Genomic DNA, 21,398 nt, shown 5'->3' with positions numbered 1-21,398 from the left:
AATGAAAATTAAGTTGTAAATTACCTAGTTGACTAGTTCCGGCTTTGTGTCATCCATCTTTAGAAATAGTGACGTCCTTGCTTCTTCTGGTTTCTTCAGTTGTTTTGCTGACATGAAGATAAAACTAGTCAAATAGGTCATCCAAATTCAGTTTTCATTTTAACACATGAAAGTGGTTATTGTAATTATATTCCTAAGTAAATTATTTTGTCATGATGGGATTAGAACTCATGACGAAAAGATGACAGAGGCAAAATTAGTGCATATCTAGATTGAAACTATTAAGATATAATCCTTTAAAAAACATATTGTCTTGTGAACACAGTTGGAAGCCCTCTCGCACATGTGCAAATTCGTTTTTTAAGACTTAGAAAATTCCAGCTAGCTATTTAATTTTTTTTTTTGGGGGGAGGGGACCACTGTACCAAAAACAAATCTGTATGATTTAATCAAATTTACAAGCTGGCACACAAATTATGCTTAATCAACTAGATATTGTCAGAAAACAGCTATAATCCTCCCAGACATCCTCCATACCTATTTTACTTAATATGTGTAGATGTTGAACAGTGGGTCAGAAGCAGGAACTCCACATCGAACTTCTGTTTAACCAACAGTATCAACAAATTAAGTCAGAATGAATGGGAGAATGTATTAAGTCACGTGGACGAACTCGAACACAGACTTATGGAACAAGAATTTTCATTCACAATAAGCAGCAACAGTAGAGACAGTGACACGACAGTAATGTGACATGAGTAGATGAATCAGAGGACTACCTGTGAGTGTAACACACATTGACAGTGATTACTCTTATTCGTGCAACCAGCTGTGAACCAAAACAGAAACGTAAGTTTTCTGGCAGTGCATGATGTCACCAAAAGTTGTACTCAAGCTGTCCATATAACAATTTCTTATGTAAAAATTGCTGGCACTAGATATATATTTCTAATGTGTGCCTTCCTGGAAATATGACATCTAAATGGTGGTTGTGTTGGAATTTAATATCAAAGTGACAGCAATTAAAGCTAGTGAAAATGATAAACTAATACAGAAATAAACTGTGACAAAGTACAAAGTTTCATTTAAAATCAGCTTCTGCATCAAAATATATTTTTAGAAAAAAAAAATCAAGTATATAAGATCCCAAAAGTGAAGCATAAGATAAAAAATGATAAAGTAAATAGTAACTTCGAAATATGTATTATATATATCTTTCGCATGTTAAATATTACAGTACCTGGTTAACACGTGAAAGATATATAATACATATTCCGAAGCGATATAGTATTAAAAGTTGTGTAATCAAGATGTTTAAATAGTAACTTTTTTACCCGTAAACAAATGAAGTATGAGTTGGTAATATTTCTTACGAAAACCTGTAAATAGTGGGAACTGTCAGCTTTCTATTACTGGTGCAAGACACTGCACAATCACATTGCAGTGACTCAACAAAAACAACTTGCTACTTTGTTGTTCAACATCATTATGACCTTGCTGGACCATTCAGTTATTATCACCCTTACAATTGACAGGAACAAATTCATAGTGGAAACGATACATTAATGGATATGGCTGAATGTAGAAAAGTATAATACATTCTCCTTCATATGTAAACTCGAATATACTATATTCTGTCACATATTTAGGAAACAAAATGATAGGTCCACGACTCTATTGGATCTCAAATTATATAAAGTGAGAAAAAGAATTACCATTTACAAAGAAAGAACTGTAATTCATATGATATGATTCATCTTGAGTTCTGAAGATGGCCAATAACAGGCTGAAACTAGTTAACCAGGTACTGTAATATTTAACACGCGAAAGATATATAAAACATATTCCAAAGTGATATAGTGTTAAAAGTTGTGTAATCAAGATGTGTAAATAGTACCTTTTTTACCCGTAAACAAATGAAGCATGAGTTGGTAATATTTCTTACGAAGACCTGTAAATAGTGGAAACTGTCAGCTTTCTATTACTGGTGCAAGACTCTGTACCATGACATTGTAGTGACTCAACAACAAAAACAACTTGCTATTTTGTTGTTCAACGTCATTATGACCTTGCTGGGCCATTCAGTTATTATCACCCTTACAACTTACTTACTTACTTACAAATGGCTTTTAAGGAACCCGAAGGTTCATTGCCGCCCTCACATAAGCCCGCCATCGGTCCCTATCCTTTGCAAGATTAATCCAGTCTCTATCATCCTACCCCACCTCTCTCAAATCCATTTTAATATTATCCTCCCATCTACGTCTCGGCCTCCCTAAAGGTCTTTTTCCCTCCGGTCTCCCAACTAACACTCTATATGCATTTCTGGATTCGCCCATACGTGCTACATGCCCTGCCAATCTCAAACGTCTGGATTTTAAGTTCCTAATTATGTTAGGTGAAGAATACAATGCGTGCAGTTCTGTGTTGTGTAACTTTCTCCATTCTCCTGTAACTTCATCCCGCTTAGCCCCAAATATTTTCCTTAGCACCTTATTCTCAAACACCCTTAACCTATGTTCCTCTCTCAGAGTGAGAGTCCAAGTTTCACAACCATACAGAAGAACCGGTAATATAACTGTTTTATAAATTCTAACTTTCAGATTTTTGGACAGCAGACTGGATGATAAGAGCTTCTCAAGCGAATAATAACAGGCATTTCCCATATTTATTCTGCGTTTAATTTCCTCCCGAGTGTCATTTATATTTGTTACTGTTGCTCCACCCTTACAACTGACAGGAACAAATTCATAGTGGAAACGATACATTAATGGATAGGGATGAATGTAGAAAATGTACAATAAATTCTCCTTCATATGTAAACTCGAATATACTATATTCTGTCACATATTTAGGAAACAAAATGATATATCCACGACTCTACTGGATCTCAAATTATATAAAGTGAAAAAAAGAATTATCATTTACAAAGAAAGAACTGCAATTCATATGATAATAAAGAGGAAAATTTAATATTCCTATTTGATAAATGTGCAATCATAAAAATCTTCAAATTTACATTAATATGAATAGAATACATATAAGAATTCAGATGCAATAGGAAAAAACATTAAAAACTAGAATTTAAATTACTACAATGTTAAAAATGTTAAATGTTACGTCAAACTTCTCTCTGATGAATTCACCAAGATTAATGATATTACAGTAGCGTGCAAATTAATCCGAACAACGTAATTACTTATGCAAAAACATTCAAACGGGATAAAAAAAGGATGTACAGTAAGACATCCCTCAGTAATCTATGTGGCCTCCCTTGTTCCTAATAACAGCTCTGAGACGATTTGGCATAGACTCCACTAATTTCCCACAAATATTCATTTCTTCATCGCGAAACCATACACCAATGAGGGCAGAAATCATCTTCTCCTTTGTAGAACAATCCATTTTTTGCATTCTTCTTTTGCAAATGGACCACAAGTTCTCAATGGGGTTGATGTCGGGTGAGTTGCCTGGCCAGGGGAGTACCTGAATATTCTTCTTGTTGAAGAATTCTGTAGTTTTTCGAGACGTATGGCATGGTGCCAGGTCTTGTTGGAACACACCTCTGCCATCTGGAAATGATTTTTGCAGCTGGGGTACGATTCTGGTTTCCAATAAGTGAATATATTTGTCAGAATTCATCATTCCCTTGATAGGTATTAACGCTCCAGGCCCTTCATGTGTAAAACAACCCCAAAACATTACTTTAGGGGGGGTATTTGGGTGCTTGTTGGAGATGAGCTGCTGTTACTTTTTTGGATCCTTTCCGTACGTAAGAAACACGGTGGCCGTGGACCTCAAAATGAGACTCATCAGAAAAAAGTACATTCTTCCAGTCATTCACTGTCCAGTGTTGATGTAATTTTGCCCACATTAAGCGTTTTTTGCACATAACAGGGGTTAGCAGTTGCTTCTTAATAGGCTTACGAGCTCTTCGTTCAGCTTCCAAAAGCCTATGCCGCACTGTTGTGACGTGAATATTCGCCCCAGTGATAGCCATTAACTCGCGGGTTAAGTCGACAGCAGTTAGTCTAGGATTTAATTTACTTTTCCTGACAATTAAATGATCATCTGCAGGTGAAGTCTTCCTTTTCCGGCCACAGTTTCCTTTTTTTCTGGGGTGTGATGGATCCAGTCTCCCTGTATCGTTTTATGATCGAATTAACAGTAGCCAAACCGATGTGACATTCTGCAGCAATTTTCCTCTGTGTCATAGAAGAATGCTCTGCTAATGTCATAATTTTAGACCGTTTTCGTGGAGTTGTATCCATTTGTGAAGACGACAGAATGTACACAGGATTGCAGTATTAAGTCTTCAACACAACTGAAATGCTTATAAGTACAAAACGACCAGCAAAATGTCACATATTATAAAAAAAATAATGACAGACCTTCAACAATGGAATTACACAATGTCAATTAAAGCGGTATGAGCAGCTGTGAGGCCAACAATGACAGAAAATGTAAAAATATGTCATGTTCAGATTAATTTGCATGCTACTGTATAAGCTCTAGAAAATTGTACAATTTCACAGTTTACCCTGTGTATGTTAATATTAACCATATTTATAAAAGTCAAATTATTTTGATTTAACAACTTATCAAAAAGTAGCAGGCAGGTTGCAACAATTTAATTTAAATGAAATTACTTCTCGCAAATGCATATTAAATAAATAAGTCAATACCGGTACTAACAAAGTATGCAATTTGATATAGATGAAGTGAATCTCAGGAATCAGCACATTATAAAGTGTTGTAAAATTACACCAGACTTTACCCCATCCCATAAGCACGTATTAATAATAACTCAATACAAATAAACTATTCAATATGATATAGGAGTCATCCCACATCAAATCAGACAAATTTAAAGGAAATTTAATTTTCATGTTTTGGATTTTTGTGAAACTTTTTTATTCCATTTAATGGATGACAATAACATATACGTGTATTTTTATTTTTCTAAAAATTAATTATCTTCGCAGTTATTCAAAATAAAATTTTATGTAACAGCTCGCACACTGTTAAATACAAAGGGTAATATCTTTGTTCCTAACTAACAAAATTCAAATTTGGCTCATTTTAATAGTTTATAAGATGAACCTTTATAAATTACATTAAAATTAATGCGTTATTTTTTTCTCTAAATTTCATTTTTTAAATGCCATTTTTATGAAGTCAGCACTCATTATTTGAAATTAAAAAAATATCAATGCATTCCTTACATTCAATACTATGTGTGTGCAAAATTTCAGAGTGGGAGATACATAAAGCATTTACAATAAATTAGCTTACCCAGTCTAGCGCTGGCTGCTGAGTAGGGATGTCACTGCCCACGCTGCACTGTATGGACAGGGACACGTGGGTACAAACATTATCCATGTATTATGCACTATATCAACTGAAGGATTATATAAACACTTATTTTAAGTACAATTATTAATATAAAATTCCTCAAAATTAACACAAAAACACAGAAAATTCTGCTGGAGAACTGAAGTGTCCTTAAGGAATTAAAAAATAAATATGTTTATTTTCGTGGGACAAAGAATAATCTTTAACTAGTGCTTAAGATTTTGAAACTGGTATCAAAATATCTAGTGTTCTTGTGTCACTCATTGGTTTTGTCTTTTCTTATCGAGACTGCAGTAAGTCACATTTCTTTTTACGTTCATTATTTGTCACAAACACAAAATTAAATCCACTAACAATTTTTTCAGGTCACTCAATTTTTTTTTTTGTTGTAATGGAATTCTAATGAGGCTGAAGGCTTGCTGTTGCTGCCAACCCCTCACAAGGGCCATTTTCGTGGGAAGTCCGAAAATCGTTACACTGTAATCTTCTTCGTGAAAGCACAGATTCACAATTTGTTTTTCGAATTTTGTATTGGGCCCCATCAGAAAAATATATAACTTTTTTCGCAATACTTATGTCATTCTTAATAAAATGTATTAATTGTCATTTTAACAGGCAGATAACATTTATATCGCGTTTAAGACACTCTGAAACTGGTAACAAATTTTTATGTTTTAATTTGTTTTTGTCTTTGAAATAAATGACAAAGGAATGTAGTGTGGTCTGATTTCTATTCCATTGAACACTCTGTACTGATTTTTGAATAACGCAGGAATAATTTTCTGATAAGCAAAAATTACAAAAAATATTCATCATCCTGGAGAGCTGCTTTCTTCTCTGCCAGAAACGCAATTCAGTGCATAAGGAGCTAGCGCCTCTATGTTATGTTTTATTTAACGACACTCACAACTGCAGAGGTTATATCAGCATCGCCGGATGTGCCGGAATTTTGTCCCGCAGTTCTTTTACATGCCAGTAAAGCTAGCGCCTCTATCTTGATCGAAATTTTGTCTAAAAATTTCTCAACTGAAGACTGCAAAATTTCAAATTAGTTCGGGCAGCAGTTACTCACTGTTCGTAAATGACTATATCTATCATATGGTTTTTTTTGATGCTTCCTGGAAATATTGAATCAAATCAGCATCTCGTGATTTTTATTTCAGAAAGTGTCAAAATTACCATCAATACCAACAGAAAGGCCCCCACTGCTCGTAAATGACTATATCTATCATATGTTTCCTTTTAATGCTTCCTGGAAATATTGAATCAAATCAGCATCTCGTGATTTTTATTTCAGAAAGTGTCAAAATTACCCATAAATAGCAACAGCAAGGCCCACACTGTTCATAAACGACTATATCTATCATATGTTTTTTTTTATGCTTCCTGGAAATATTGAATCAAATCAGCATATCGTGATTTTTATTTCAGAAAGTGTCAAAATTACCATAAATACCAACAGCAAGGCCCCCACTGCTCGTAAACGACTACATCGATCATACCTGTTTCCTTTTAATGCTTCCTGGAAATATTGAATCAAATCAGAATCTCGTGATTTTTATTTCAGAAAGTGTCAAAATTACCCATAAATAGCAACAGCAAGGCCCACACTGTTCATAAACGACTACATCTATCATATCTGTTTTTTTATGCTTCCTGGAAATATTGAATCAAACCAGCATCTCGTGATTCTTATTTCAGAAAGTGTCAAAATTACTCATAAATAGCAACAGCAAGGCCCACACTGTTCGTAAACGACTACAACTATCATATATGTTTTTTATGCTTCTTGGAAATATTGAATCAAATCGTCATCTCATGATTCTTATTTCAAAAAGTGTCAAAAATTACCCATAAATAGCAACAGCAAGGCCCACACTGTTCGTAAACGACTACAACTATCATATATGTTTTTTATGCTTCCTGGAAATATTGAATCAAATCGTCATCTCATGATTCTTATTTCAAAAAGAGTCAAAAATTACCCATAAATAGCAACAGCAAGGCCGTGCACATTTAGATTATAACTACATTATGTGCATTTGCAACAACAAACTCTCACCCCTCACCTCACCAGTCTCCATTTGGTATAAGATCAATGTGGATGTTATATGTATTATGAAATTCAGTGACGTGTGGTGGCCCAACAGATTACCCAAGTAGCCGCATAGTCAAGTTTTCTTTTCCTTCTTACTATTTATATTCGATTCAAATACTTATAACATTACTAATTATAAAAATACGTTGGTATTTGGTACTCATTTTTTTTACAAAATCTATAAGATTAGGCCTACTGCAACTAATGCCTAAAATTAAAAATACTATTATAAAAGACTACTCTAAGTATTGGTAAGTCATGACGAGCTATTCCATTTTGTTGGGGAAACATATGGTAATAATCGTCGACCCAGAAATTCATCAAGAAATAATGTGTGCTTTGATGATTTGGAGAAAAACGCTGCAAGCTCAGAAAGAGTAGCAAAAAATATACGGCATTCAGGAATACTTGAACCACTTTGAGACAGTGCTAAATTTAAACAGTGTGCATAACAGTGAACAAAGAGAGCTTGTGCAAAAGATTCCTTACTATTAGCTTGACATCATATAATGAAGAGGCCATCACTGCAGTTCCCTCTGTGCGACAAGTTTCTTACTGCAGTTTGAAAAGTCTTGAATATCTCTTAAAAATAAGATCAGAATGTGCTGCCGCTGTTTTGTCTCCACTTACATCATGGAGGCACACAAATCACTCTACCACCCTTCCTTCAATCGTATATCGATAAACAAGAGAAAATTGTGATTTATTCGAGACGTCAGTTGTCTCATCAGCTAATATGGCAAAAAAAATCAGATTTCTGTAAGTGCTGTTTAATTTCCTTATTAAATGGACTGGCAACAGATTCAATTAAATCATTTTGAATACGATTTGATACATCTTTGAATACTGTAGATGTCTCCAAATGATTTTTTAGAAGAGGGTCGTACTGGACAGTGTAGTCCAAAAGTTCTAAATAATTATCGCGGTTGTTGGACATTTTCGACTTACCGTTTCCTCTAAATGAAAGTTCCAGTTTTGCAAGTAAATAAACAGCGTTTATAAGCCTTTTCAGAATGTCTCTATTGCGTGTTACCTTTTCATTATGTAGAATAATACTTTGTTGTGTTTGGTCACTTAGCTCAGTTTCAATATGCACAGTTCCAAAAGTCGCGAGTGCAGTAAAAGCACGAATATGTGCAATAGCAACATCATGATCCCCTATTGCTTTAGTTAAATTACTGTATTTAGCTTTTGTTGCTGAATTAAATTATTATCATCACCAGACATAATCAAAACTTTTTATTGCACTTATATACACATACACAATGTAACTACAAATTACCGGTACAAAGTTATGATGACGTGGGTTGTCATGGCAACTTCCATGCTAACCTGCATTAAGCACTACTGGCACACTGGTGCCAGCTTGGGAATGCAGTATGTGCACTGTATATGCCCCATCACGCGACTTACAATTGACAAAACGTATTTAGAAACGTTTCAGGACTTTATGAATAAATAAACAGAAAGTTTAATCATGGATTTACATAGATATCGTGATTCTTATAATCAATCAGTGCTGCCCAAGCCGTGCTTGGGTTGCTTGGGTGGACTGCACGTCACTGATGAAATTATATAATACTTAGGATGGTGTTTAAAGACAAACGTCGTAAGAATACATATTTAACTATAGATGATAGTACTCAAATTGTTGGTAGCAAGATGTCTTCAAATAAAGAATTCCTAAGACGTGCACTCTTCTAAAATATTCGAAAAGCAAAACTGGATTTAGGAGTAAGTGCGAGAACAACTTATTTATCAGATCATATATTTATATTTTATATTTAATTAAAATGAATACCCCCTTCTTCCATATCATGTAAAAAAAGTACTCATCAAATGTGCTGTTCAACATGGCTTCCAATATGTGATGTGTTTGAAAATATTCACAGGATCTTTTTTTTTACAAACTGGAACAACTTTAGGAGGAGAGAGCTAAAATAATATATACAATAAAGGAATTCCACAGGTATAGCTTAGGACCACCCTAGTGTAACATTACGAGAAGTTTTGTTTCCCAGAATAGCACACCGGTAATATGCGTTGGGAGCAACATGTGCATTTATTCAGTAATTTGTTACTCTGCGATTTATTACTTTTCCACTATGAAATTTTGAACACTTCAAGAGAACTAAACAGAGAATATGCTGATATTTTAAAATCGGTATTCCATTTGTGCTAACATTATAAAAGTTAAGTTTCGTATTATAATCAGGGAGCAATGTACGGATAATACAAACATGAATAAAAAGTGCATACAAAGGCTAAAAGTATGATTTTTAACTTCCTATTTGAGATTAGTCTCGATTTCGTATGATAAACATAATGGGACAAACGAACATTTACATATATTAGTGCGCACACTTTTTCAACAATACAATGAACTTCAGCCCCAGCAAAAAGTATAAGGGTAACTTTTATTTACTGTTAGAAAACATGCACAAAGTTTAAATCAACTTTGAAAACAAAAGGTCAAAACACTTTCTGTTTAGACATGGAATGAATCATTCATAAATGAAGTAAATCTGAGCAGACAATATGTTACAAAAGTGCAGCAGGATACCAAACTTTACTTCCTTCTCACAAAGACATATAGAATAATAACTCAATACAAGTAATCTATCCAATAGTAAACCTGAGCAGACAATACGTTACAAAGTGCAGCAGGACACCAAACTTTAATCCCTTCTCATAAAGACGTATAGAATAATAACTCAATGCAAGTAATCTATCCAATAGTAAACCTGAGCTGACAATGCGTTAAAAAGTGCAGCAGGACACCAAACTTCACTCCCTTCTCACAAATATGTATTGAATAATAACTCAATACAAGTAATCTATCCAATATGATATGAATGAAGTAAACCTGAGCAGACAATATGTTACAAAGTGCAGCAGGACACCAAACTTTACTCCCTTCTCATAAATATGTATTGAATAGTAACTCAATACAAGTAATCAATCCAATATAATATGAGTGAAGTAAACCTGAGCAGACAATATGTTACAAAGTGCAGCAGGACACCAAAATTTACTCCCGTCTCACAAATATGCAGTGGCGTGCGGTGACTATTCAGACAGCCAAAGCACTGAATATTATAATTATTAGGTAAACAATAGTAAATCAAGGGGCTTGCCTTGATAAAATCACAACTGATAATAATTAGAACAACATATTGTAAATTTATTTCCACTCAACAATAGGATTTTATTCTTCCAACAACAATTCCTTTCTACAATTCGCCTTAAACGCTCTCGTCAACAATTGGATTTTCACTCAACACAATATTCGTTATAGCACTCCACTCACGACAATGACAATTTACTTGGACTATTACGAACAACAATGAACTGTTAATCTTAACTAATATTTACAAAGCACTATTTACAAATCAGAACTATCAGTTCTCAGTTCACAGTTCTTCTAGCTCAGTCACTCGAGTTCACAGTATCTCGAACCACAGACCTTCAGAGACAGTTCACTGTACTCGAACTCAGGTCCCTCCAACTGCGGTCCACTGCACTCGAACTCAGGTCCCTCCAACTGCGGTCCACTGCACTCGAACTCAGGCCTTCGGATGCTGGCACAGTTACGGACGCACACTCGAGTCGAACTCCGGTACACAAGACTGGCTTGCTTGCTCTGGCTTATTCACTGACTGAATAACTGAAAAACTGCTCGAGTTCGCTGGCGTTTCTTCTTTTATAATCACAGCGATGTAGCCTCGAAAGTTCGACGCGTCTCCAGAGATTGCACTCCAGAAAAATCCAGAGCCCTCTCCTCTCTACCAGCACCAGATGCGCGCGCACTCTCGTCGCGTTGACGTAATACACGCCCTCTCTTCTCTCCGCCGCGCGCCGTCCCAAAGTGCTCCGCGCGATCTTCTCTTTTGCGGGACGCTGGTCGTGAGTTCGAATCTCACGTCGCTGTCACAATATATTAAAATAATTAGACCTAATATCAATTTAAATTTCTTAAAGCTACCATTAAACAACATTTGATATAAAATAACAAGCTTCTGGCTTTAAACTCACCCTTGGCACTTCTCACAGCAAGATCAACGGAACTGAAATTCAATCCTTCTCTCCTGGGAAGCAAATTTGGTAACCACCTCATCAAAGAACTCTTTCTTCTTCCTGAGTTCTCCCAGTAGGAGCGCTTCAATTGAAATAATTCCAAGACGAGATAGTCTCTCTTCTCCAGTAGAATTTCGAGAGTAGCTTTTGATTCTCTTCAGCGTTGAAAACGACCTTTCTACTGAAGACGTACTCACAGGAATTGTACACAGTAATGTCACTAACACATTAAACTGCTGAAAAGTTTTTTTCAGCATTGAATTAGTACTCAATAGTTTTGCAAGTTCACTCATGGTTTTATTTCTAAACTCTTCACTGCTGTACACTACAATCAGCTCATTTTTCAATCGAATGATGTCGAAAAATTTTCCATATGTATCTATGAGACTTTGAAAGCAACTTTCTGGGAATTGGTTAGTATATTTTTCATAGTTTTGAGGCGACAATAAATTTAAAAATTTCAGATTAGAATAATCTTGAAATCTTACATCCAAGTGGTTATCAATATTATCAAACACTTCACAATAGATGCGTTTATAGTTGATATTTTTTCTCTTCGGAGGCTCACCTACTTGAGACACGGTTTCTTGGAAAACCCTTTCATAATCATCACGTAATGCGGCTATGGAACGGCTAGTTTCTTGTTGTATTTTCTCTTGACAGTACAGAATATCATTTGCTTGGTTCTGTAGGATGTTGTACAACACATCGGTGAAGGTAAATATTTTGTCAAACGTATTTAAGAGAAAAACAAATTTGAAATCTTCCAAAAGTGTCAAAAAGCCATTAATTGGTGCTAAAATATCTGACTCAATTTCTTGAGGGTGTTCTAGCATAGCACAAAATACATTACAAAGTTGAATTCTGTTCCTGCACACAGTGTTTACCATTCTTGATGAATAATTCCATCGCGTTGGACAGACGTGTGGAAGACGACGTTGCAAAAATTGATCCAAAAAGTTAGCACGTTTTGGCGATCTTGAAAAAAAAGCTGCAAGTCCATTAAGCATACTAAAAACGAGGTTAAGTACATGGGCATAACAGTGAAAAAATAAGGCTTCTGGATGTGTGACTTTGATTAATGCTTGTACTCCATTCAAATTTCCCGCCATTGTTGCTGCACCGTCATACGTTTGTGCAATCAATTTTTCATTACATCCAAATTCTGATAAGAAGTGCCGGATAAGTTCTGCAATAGCGTGGGCATGTTTGTCACTACTTATATCACAGAACCCCAAGAATCTTTCCTTTATCTCTCCTTCATGCACATAACGTAGGACAATAGAAAACTGTGCTTTTATTTGCCACATCTGAAGTTTCGTCAACCATGATGGCTACAAAAGGAACTTCAATAATTTCCTGCTTTATAGCTGATAAAACGGTTGAACCTACAGCTTGGATTAGGTCATTTTGAATTAGATTATCCTTTAAACACAGTAGAGGTTTCTAAATGCTCCGCTAAAAGAGGATTATATTCTGCAGTGTACTTCAGCAATTCCACATAATTGCACGATTAACAGAATTGTCTGTTTCATCATGGCCTCAAAAGGCCAACTCTTGTTTTCCCAGAAAACACACTGCATTAATAAGCCTTTTAAGGATGTCCCTGTTCCACTTTACCTTTTGACTGTGTAGAGATATTTCATTTTTAAGCTGGTGGTCGAGTGCAGTTTCTATTCTATTTTCCCCAAAAGCAGCTATAGCTACAGACAATCGTAGGTGGTTAACAGACAGCCCATGCTCGGCTATAGATTTTACTAAATTTCCCAAATACGTGTACCCAGTTTTGGTCCAACTAGTATTTCTATCCTTTCCAAACAACAGACAGTACCAGCAAAACACCGCATTTAGCTCAGCGCTGCTGGCTAACCAGTCACATTCGCTATACATATTAGACTGAAAATGTCTAGTAAATTTACTGGCCTTTTGAACCAAGTTCGGTAGCTCTGGTGTTGGCCGTCCATTTTTAATTATCTCATTTTTTTCTTGGAAAGAATGAGCAGAAAAGGGCTTCAACACAAGCTCTTTTATAATACATGTAGACATTGTTCTATATTATATAATGTATTGTATTATTAGTTACTACCTGGTACCTTCACGAACTAAAACATTTTCACACACATTCGACAAACATGTACACTGAAGAAAACATAACTGTTACTGATACACTTTACACTTTCTATATATAACTTCTCACATGCGACTCGAAATTACGGAGAATGCTTCTGAGCGCGACGGTCTGAACAACACTACAAAAAAAATAGGGGCGAAGTGTGGCATCTTACTGCTCTAAAAGAAAGCAACACATAGGTATAGTCGGTGACTCGGGAGAAGACGAGCGCGGAAGGGAACAGAAGAAGGGGTGGTAAACAGATATCATTGTGACAACAGTGCAATACTTGTACTACTAGTAGACGGAATAATGTTTCCACTCATAAGTAGTACAAGTATCGCACTGTTGTCGTAATGTAACCTATTGTCCACTCCTTCCCCTCACTCCATGCTAGTCTTCTTCTGAGTCACCAACAGTACTCGTCTCCATGCTCTTGCAGGCATTCTCTTATTTGACACGTGTAACAGTGACGTCACAACCCATGCTAGCTTCGGATTGTGGGGTGCAGACGCACATAGCCTGTGGCCTTCATCAGAGGTGCACGCGCAATTCCTTCGCTGCTCAGCCGAAGTAGAAGTGACAATGCTTCGGTTCACTCACAATGCTCATACCAATAATGTAACATATTAAGCTCTAAGTTCTATACGTTCTGAAGAAATCTGACGATTTTATACAGATATTATTGAATAATCGTGTAATTATAATGAAATACTATATTGTTACCGAAGCAGTGCTTCAGTAGCTTACCCTGAATGCACGCCACTGCAAATATGTATTGAATAGTAACTCAATATAATCCTGAGCAGACAATATGTTACAAAGTGCAGCAGGACACCAAACTTTACTCCCTTCTCATAAATATGTATTGAATAGTAACTCAATATAAGTAATCAATCCAATATAATATGAGTGAAGTAAACCTGAGCAGACAATATGTTACAAAGTGCAGCAGGACAACAAACTTCACTCCCTTCTCATAAATATGTATTGAATAGTAACTCAATACAAGTAATCAATCCAATATAATATGAGTGAAGTAAACCTGAGCAGACAATATGTTACAAAGTGCAGCAGGACACCAAACTTTACTCCCTTCTCATAAATATGTATTGAATAGTAACTCAATATAAGTAATCAATCCAATATAATATGAGTGAAGTAAACCTGAGCAGACAATATGTTACAAAGTGCAGCAGGACACCAAACTTTACTCCCTTCTCATAAATATGTATTGAATAGTAACTCAATACAAGTAATCAATCCAATATAATATGAGTGAAGTAAACCTGAGCAGACAATATGTTACAAAGTGCAGCAGGACACCAAACTTTACTCCCTTCTCATAAATATGTATTGAATAGTAACTCAATACAAGTAATCAATCCAATATAATATGAGTGAAGTAAACCTGAGCAGACAATATGTTACAAAGTGCAGCAGGACACCAAACTTTACTCCCTTCTCATAAATATGTATTGAATAGTAACTCAATATAAGTAATCAATCCAATATAATATGAGTGAAGTAAACCTGAGCAGACAATATGTTACAAAGTGCAGCAGGACACCAAACTTTACTCCCTTCTCATAAATATGTATTGAATAGTAACTCAATATAAGTAATCAATCCAATATAATATGAGTGAAGTAAACCTGAGCAGACAATATGTTACAAAGTGCAGCAGGACACCAAACTTTACTCCCTTCTCATAAATATGCATTGAAGAGTTTTGTTTTATTTTATTTTATTAGGTTATTTTACGATGTTGTATCAACATCTCAGGTTATTTAGCGTCTGAATGAGATGAAGGTGATAATGACAGTGAAATGAGTCCGGGGTCCAGCACCGAACGTTACCCGGCATTTGCTCGTAATGGGTTGAGGGAAAACCCCAGAAAAAACTTCAACCAGGTAACTTGCCCCGACCGGGATTCGAACCCGGGCCACTTGGTTTCGCGGCCAGATGTGCTGACCGTTACTCCACAGGTGTGGACTGTATTGAATAGTAACTCAATATAAGTAATCAATCCAATATAATATGAGTGAAGTAAACCTGGGCAGACAATATGTTACAAAGTGCAGCAAGACACCAAACTTCACTCCCTTCTCATAAATATGTATTGAATAGTAACTCAATACTAGTAATCTATCTAATATGATATGAGTGAAGTAAACCTGAGCAGACAATATGTTACAAAGTGCAGTAGGACACCAAACTTTACTTCATTCTCACAAATATGTACCGTAAAGTGGGGTGACTTTGAATGCCGAGGTGACTTTGAACAGTAATTTAGCGCCCTTCTAAATTAAATGCTGTACCCTATTGAGAAAGAACTGAACTAATTTATTGACAACTTAAACAGTTTTATCGCAATTGGGCACAGCATTTAATTTAGAAAGGCGCTAAATTACTGTTCAAAGTCACCCCTCTTTACGGTATTGAATAATAACTCAATACTAGTAATCTATACAATATGATATGAGTGAAGTAAACCTGAGCAGACAATATGTTACAAAGTGCAGTAGGACACCAAACTTTACTTCCTTCTCACAAATATGTATTGAATAATAACTCAATACTAGTAATCTATACAATATGATATGAGTGAAGTAAACCTGAGCAGACACTTAGGTCCTTTCTTAAATTGCAGATGACTAACCTATTCAATAAGTCACAGAGGAGAATACTGCATACTATGTCTCCGAGTGAGTCAGCAAGTCTCATATGGAGGCGTATGAGGGGAAGAAGTGGTGGCAAGGAGAGGAGTGGAGCCAGTCAGGAAGGATGCCCATGAGTTGGAAAGTAACAGCATTAGCAGTGTAATGTATAACATTGTGACACCACAAGTCCTATTGTGTAACATTCTTATGGTGAAATTTATAAAAAAAAAATCTTATAAATGCCTCAAAGTTATAGATAAGGATTGAGATGTTTTGTTGAGTTTGAAGTGTAGAAAATGAGATTTTCAAATGGGAATGTTAGTATTTTTGAATTCATTATTTCGGCATTTTCCAAAATAGTGTCAGTAGCATAATAAATACCTTTATTTTCAAAATGCATTTCAAGGAAAAAAGATTGATATTTTCTGTTTATAAACGATGGTAATTCTCAGACAAAATATTATTGTATGATGAGAAACATTCACAGTTCGCGTTTGCACATGGCACACAGGAACAAAGAAGAATTCATTGGGCTAACAGTGCTTACAATATGACTCACTAAATATGCACAAACCAAAGCTGGATATGACATCAGGAATACTTGAACAAAAGCAAATTTAATACTACCGAATGTTCATACAACAGATGTCAACCTTATCTGCACTATGATTACTGACCATAATACAAAATATTAACAAAATTGAAAATTCGCACATATTTTATTTGCTAATTACTTAAAATTCACACTTTTTTTCGTAAAAACATGGGAAATTCGTGGCATGATATGGATTTCGGGATCTTTCATGGGATAAAATCAGGAATAAAAGTATTGAAAGGTGTATATTTACTGTGATTAGATGTTGAGATATATTTTTCTAAAAAAATCGCGAAATTCGTGGTTCCCTAGTTATAAAGGATTTCACAAAGATATAAGTTGATAGTAAATACAGAGAACGAGAAGTGTAACCGACATGCAGATTCATGTGCTACCATCATTTTTTGTCATAACTAAATGTATTATATAAATATAAAAACACTCACGTAGAAATTAAAGAATAAGTATAAACTATATTTCCAAGAACTGACCAAATTCCTGAAAAATCAATCCATAATAATGTATACTGCATATTGAAATGTGTAGGATTACACAAACTTATTGATCTGGAAAAGAGACACTGTACCAACTAAGGAAACAATTCATGAGATACAAATTATGTGGACACTCACTTCTGGTAATGCATCACAATGTTCTACTATTTCTGCTCATGGGATTCATTCCAAGTGTGAATGTCGAACAACAGTGATTGGTAACGTGATTTCATACAAATCAACATTTTCTTTATAAGACAGGTACAGTACATATTCTTTTTGTAAGCCTCTATTAGCCTGCACAGTACAATAGTGCAATCAGAAACATAGTCCTTCAGTTCCATGCTCAATGAGCTACACAAAAGAGAGTTTTAATAATTTGTTAATGCAGTAGTTGAGATATAATCACTAGAAGTTTATTAACTTAACTTAATTATTTTTTCTCACTCTACTGGAAATTTACATTTCTTCTATATTAAAAAACATCGAGGAAAAGGAAAAGTGTACTCTAAACTGGCTAGTTATGTTTTGCGTATTTTTTTTTATCTATTTTAATGTGTAAAAGTTACTTTTCTATTACTGTACTGAATCAAGGGACTGTAAGTATATCTGTACCTGTTAAAGCAAGAAAAGCATTTTGCCAGCATTGAAAGCAGTATGAATGCCTGGAGGCACAGTCTTACGACAGGCTTGCAGATTCCCAAGGGGAAGGGGAATAGACTAAATATTTTCCCCCATATTGGAAACGAAGAAAGATTTTTTTCTGGCCTTCTGTGGGTAGTAGGCATACTGTGAAATATTTATGTGGATTGGTAAAGTAGCATATTACTGTAGTATGGAAATGTGGTATATTAATGATTTCATTTTCACAAGAGACAGTCATCAGGAGATGAATGGTAAGATGTTTGAAGAATGGTTCACTAAGACACTTCTTATTTTTATTATCTTTTTTTCACAACTTGTAATAAGTTTCAAAACATTTTAGGCCTACGTCACTATAGTTTTTTAGTTTTAAAAATAATAAACATGCAATGTGTTCAAATAGCACTAATTGTACGAGAAATGAGCAAGTTTGTGTCATCAATACTGCGCGTGCTTTAGTATCTATGAGAGAAGAAGTCTACTCTCTGTTTGTACAGTAACAGGAATGGGGAAATAAAAGAAAATAAACAGTTTACTTGCCCCACATTCAAAGCACTCTCCAATATGATAATGCATTGTCATCACAGTGTACTCTCATAAACATGTGGCAGTGTGCACTATAATGCTCATTTACTTTAACCTCAATGGTAATAAATGTCTCTATCATTCTGTTCTGTAACATCATCTGTGCTGATGTATGATTTTTACAGCAATGTTGTCATTATTTTATTTACAATAGAAATATGTGAAATACAAAGTTACAGATTTCAATAATCTTTAGTGGAGTGCATATCCATTCTAAATAAACCGATACAAAATGTCAAAAATAGGTTAGATCAGAAACTCAATATTAACATTATAATCCAAAAGAAAAAAAGGCCTTGATTTCTTTATTTGAAGATGAAGTTAAGAGTGACTGTGACTATATTGTAAACCTCTTCTGTATATATTTCAACTAGACTGTGACTATTTTATAAGACTTTATAGTAGTATTAAGTTTTTTGACTTGTTCCATATTCTAGCTGTGAAGCAATGTATGAATACCATGGAATGTTAATAAATACAATACAATACAATACAATATACCGTATATGAGAAAGTATATAATTTACATGATATAGAAGGGCCAAGTGTGTACGTGCATGCTACTACAGGCTGACAACAATGATCACATTCCATCACCACTACATTACTGCTAGCTACACTTACTACAGAATATGCGAAACAAAGAATAAAAATAATAATAAATAAAAGTAGAATAAAATAAGTATATACAAATAAAAATAATTATCTTAAAAATATTCGTCCTACTTTTCACAACATTATACAAGGACAAAACCTGGTGTTATCTTCTGTCAATGTCTCTGTTGGCCCTTGCTCTGGTAAGTGCTCCTTCCTTTCTCACCTATCCAATACAGTATATAAGTTAAATTAAGAGCATTAATATGAAGCATGCTAACAACAAGTTGGTTTTATTGGAACGAATTAATGAAAATATGTTGTACAACATTCAATTTGAAAGGGTTTGAAAAATGAAAATTATTCTGAAATTTTAATGTTTGGACCCTGCAACACTGGTTATTTGTTCAAGCAATAGATTACATTATCGCTCCAATTACCTTGAGCCACTCCTTTTCTGTCAGACTGTCAGTATAATCCACTTCCTTACGTTGGCGAGATCCACGCCCATAATAACGTTCCTCCTCCTCTTCCCCTGTCCACTTCTCAACTTCCTCATCCTCTTTTATCAGCCATGTTGGCAACTCTTGCTCTTCCATCAATCGAGGTCTGCGCTCAGCACCAAGCTTAGAGTCCTCACGGCGACGTTCTAAATCCATTTTCTGGAACATCTCGAATTCAGCCTCACATCGAGCAATCATCTGGTTCACTGTTTCATCATCAGGTACTTCATTCTCTTCCTGTAAGACATTTAAACATGTTAGCTGATCTTATTTGTGTATAAAACAAATGTACAAAGCTAAATAAATAAGCAAATACTGGTGAAATATGCATGATGCACATTTAAGTTTAATTACAAGTGTATTGAAATTTCATTCCAATGTGAAATGGAAAGTTGTCTAATATCAAATATGATCTTATCTACAGAATCGAACTAGTCAGTTTTAATAGCTGTAATTTATGTAAAATTAAAAAAATAAATTACATTCCATTTCATGCTCATTCTTTCTCACACATTACTGTCACTCCTCTTTCATTTCCTCTCCAATGCTTTTTACGAGCGATAGAGAGAGAGAGAGAGGGGGGGAGGGATAGGGGAGAGGAGTGAAAGAGGGAGAGAGAGGGGGGGAGAGGGGAGAGAGAGAGAGCAAGTATATTATTAAGCTTCTGACAGACTTTCTCTCTGTGTGTGTGTTTTTTTTTAAAGAATCTGATTGAGATAAACTGTAATTCATTATAAGAAACAATTTTCTAAACAGAAAATGCCTGTATAAACAAAATGTATTATACCAAAATAATGTCTGCAAAAATTAATATGACAGTAAAATAGTCATACATTAACCATACCAGCTCATAGCACTACTGGATTTGAAAATACCTCGTCATCTGCTTCATCCTGATGAAGTATAGTTTTCAGGAATTGTTGTCGTTCAGAACCTGTTGATTTCTGATCAAACATTCCAGCCTGGATCACTTTCTCGTCCATATTTAGCTTGTATCTTGCTGCTGCGAGAATACGTTCCTCCACAGAATTAACGGTCATGAGTCTAAGAACGCGCACTTCATTTTTCTGTCCAATACGATGTGCTCGGTCCTGAGCTTGCAGATCCTGGGTTGGAAACAAATACATACATACATACATACATACATACATATATATATATATATATACACACATATATATTATCCTGGAATTACAAAGTTCATTTCATGATCAATAACTACTAAATTACGAGCCAACAAGGGAAGGCATTTGACCTTCTGACAAGAATAATCATGAAACTTTCTTGGGTGGACAAACATGACTTATGAAAGTGGAGTTAGTGTCTGTAATGTTTGCAGCCATAAAGAGTCGAACACAATTTACCTGTGAGATAAGAGATATGTAAATGATGAGATAAATTATGTGCAACATTACAAAGTTGGAAATGTCATATGCATACCTCGTTTCATGTTATGGTAATGTAGTATGAAAAGGCAGTGTTGCAAGCAAAGTTAAATCCCGCACCAGATGATGACAGCACTGGAATCACAGTCAAGAGTGCTGCAAGTGTCAAAGCAGCAAAATTTATGTCCAACACATTACAGAACATAAGAGGCGTGCCTTGTAACACAGATTGGTACTGTGGCACACTCAAATGATTGCATGCAAGAGAATGCAATTTGAAAATGAAGATTCTGCCAT

At 35.1% G+C, this 21,398-nt stretch overlaps 1 protein-coding gene across 8 annotated transcripts in view; it reads right to left on the bottom strand.

Annotated features, from left to right (window-relative positions):
* LOC138707363 (ATP-dependent helicase brm-like) overlaps window positions 1-21,398 on the bottom strand; it is a 233,327-nt gene that overhangs the window by 62,527 nt on the left and 149,402 nt on the right. For 7 of the 8 annotated variants that reach the window (XR_011334196.1, XM_069836649.1, XM_069836650.1 and 4 more), the window contains 2 exons: window positions 20,592-20,822; window positions 19,654-19,953 (listed from right to left, as the gene is read on the bottom strand). Coding sequence is in view for 7 of the 8 variants with exons in the window: in XM_069836649.1 (XP_069692750.1) it covers window positions 19,654-19,953; window positions 20,592-20,822 (531 nt within the window). In the remaining variant the exon portion in view is untranslated. Of the gene's footprint in view, window positions 1-19,373; window positions 19,440-19,653; window positions 19,954-20,591; window positions 20,823-21,398 lie in introns of all 8 variants that reach the window. The other variant, XM_069836654.1, reaches the window with a different exon arrangement.

Source organism: Periplaneta americana, chromosome 10, assembly GCF_040183065.1.
Source record: "Periplaneta americana isolate PAMFEO1 chromosome 10, P.americana_PAMFEO1_priV1, whole genome shotgun sequence".
NCBI classification, from domain to species: domain Eukaryota; kingdom Metazoa; phylum Arthropoda; class Insecta; order Blattodea; family Blattidae; genus Periplaneta; species Periplaneta americana.
Note: the sequence above shows the minus strand (reverse complement) of the source record. Positions and strands in the feature narration are given on the sequence as shown.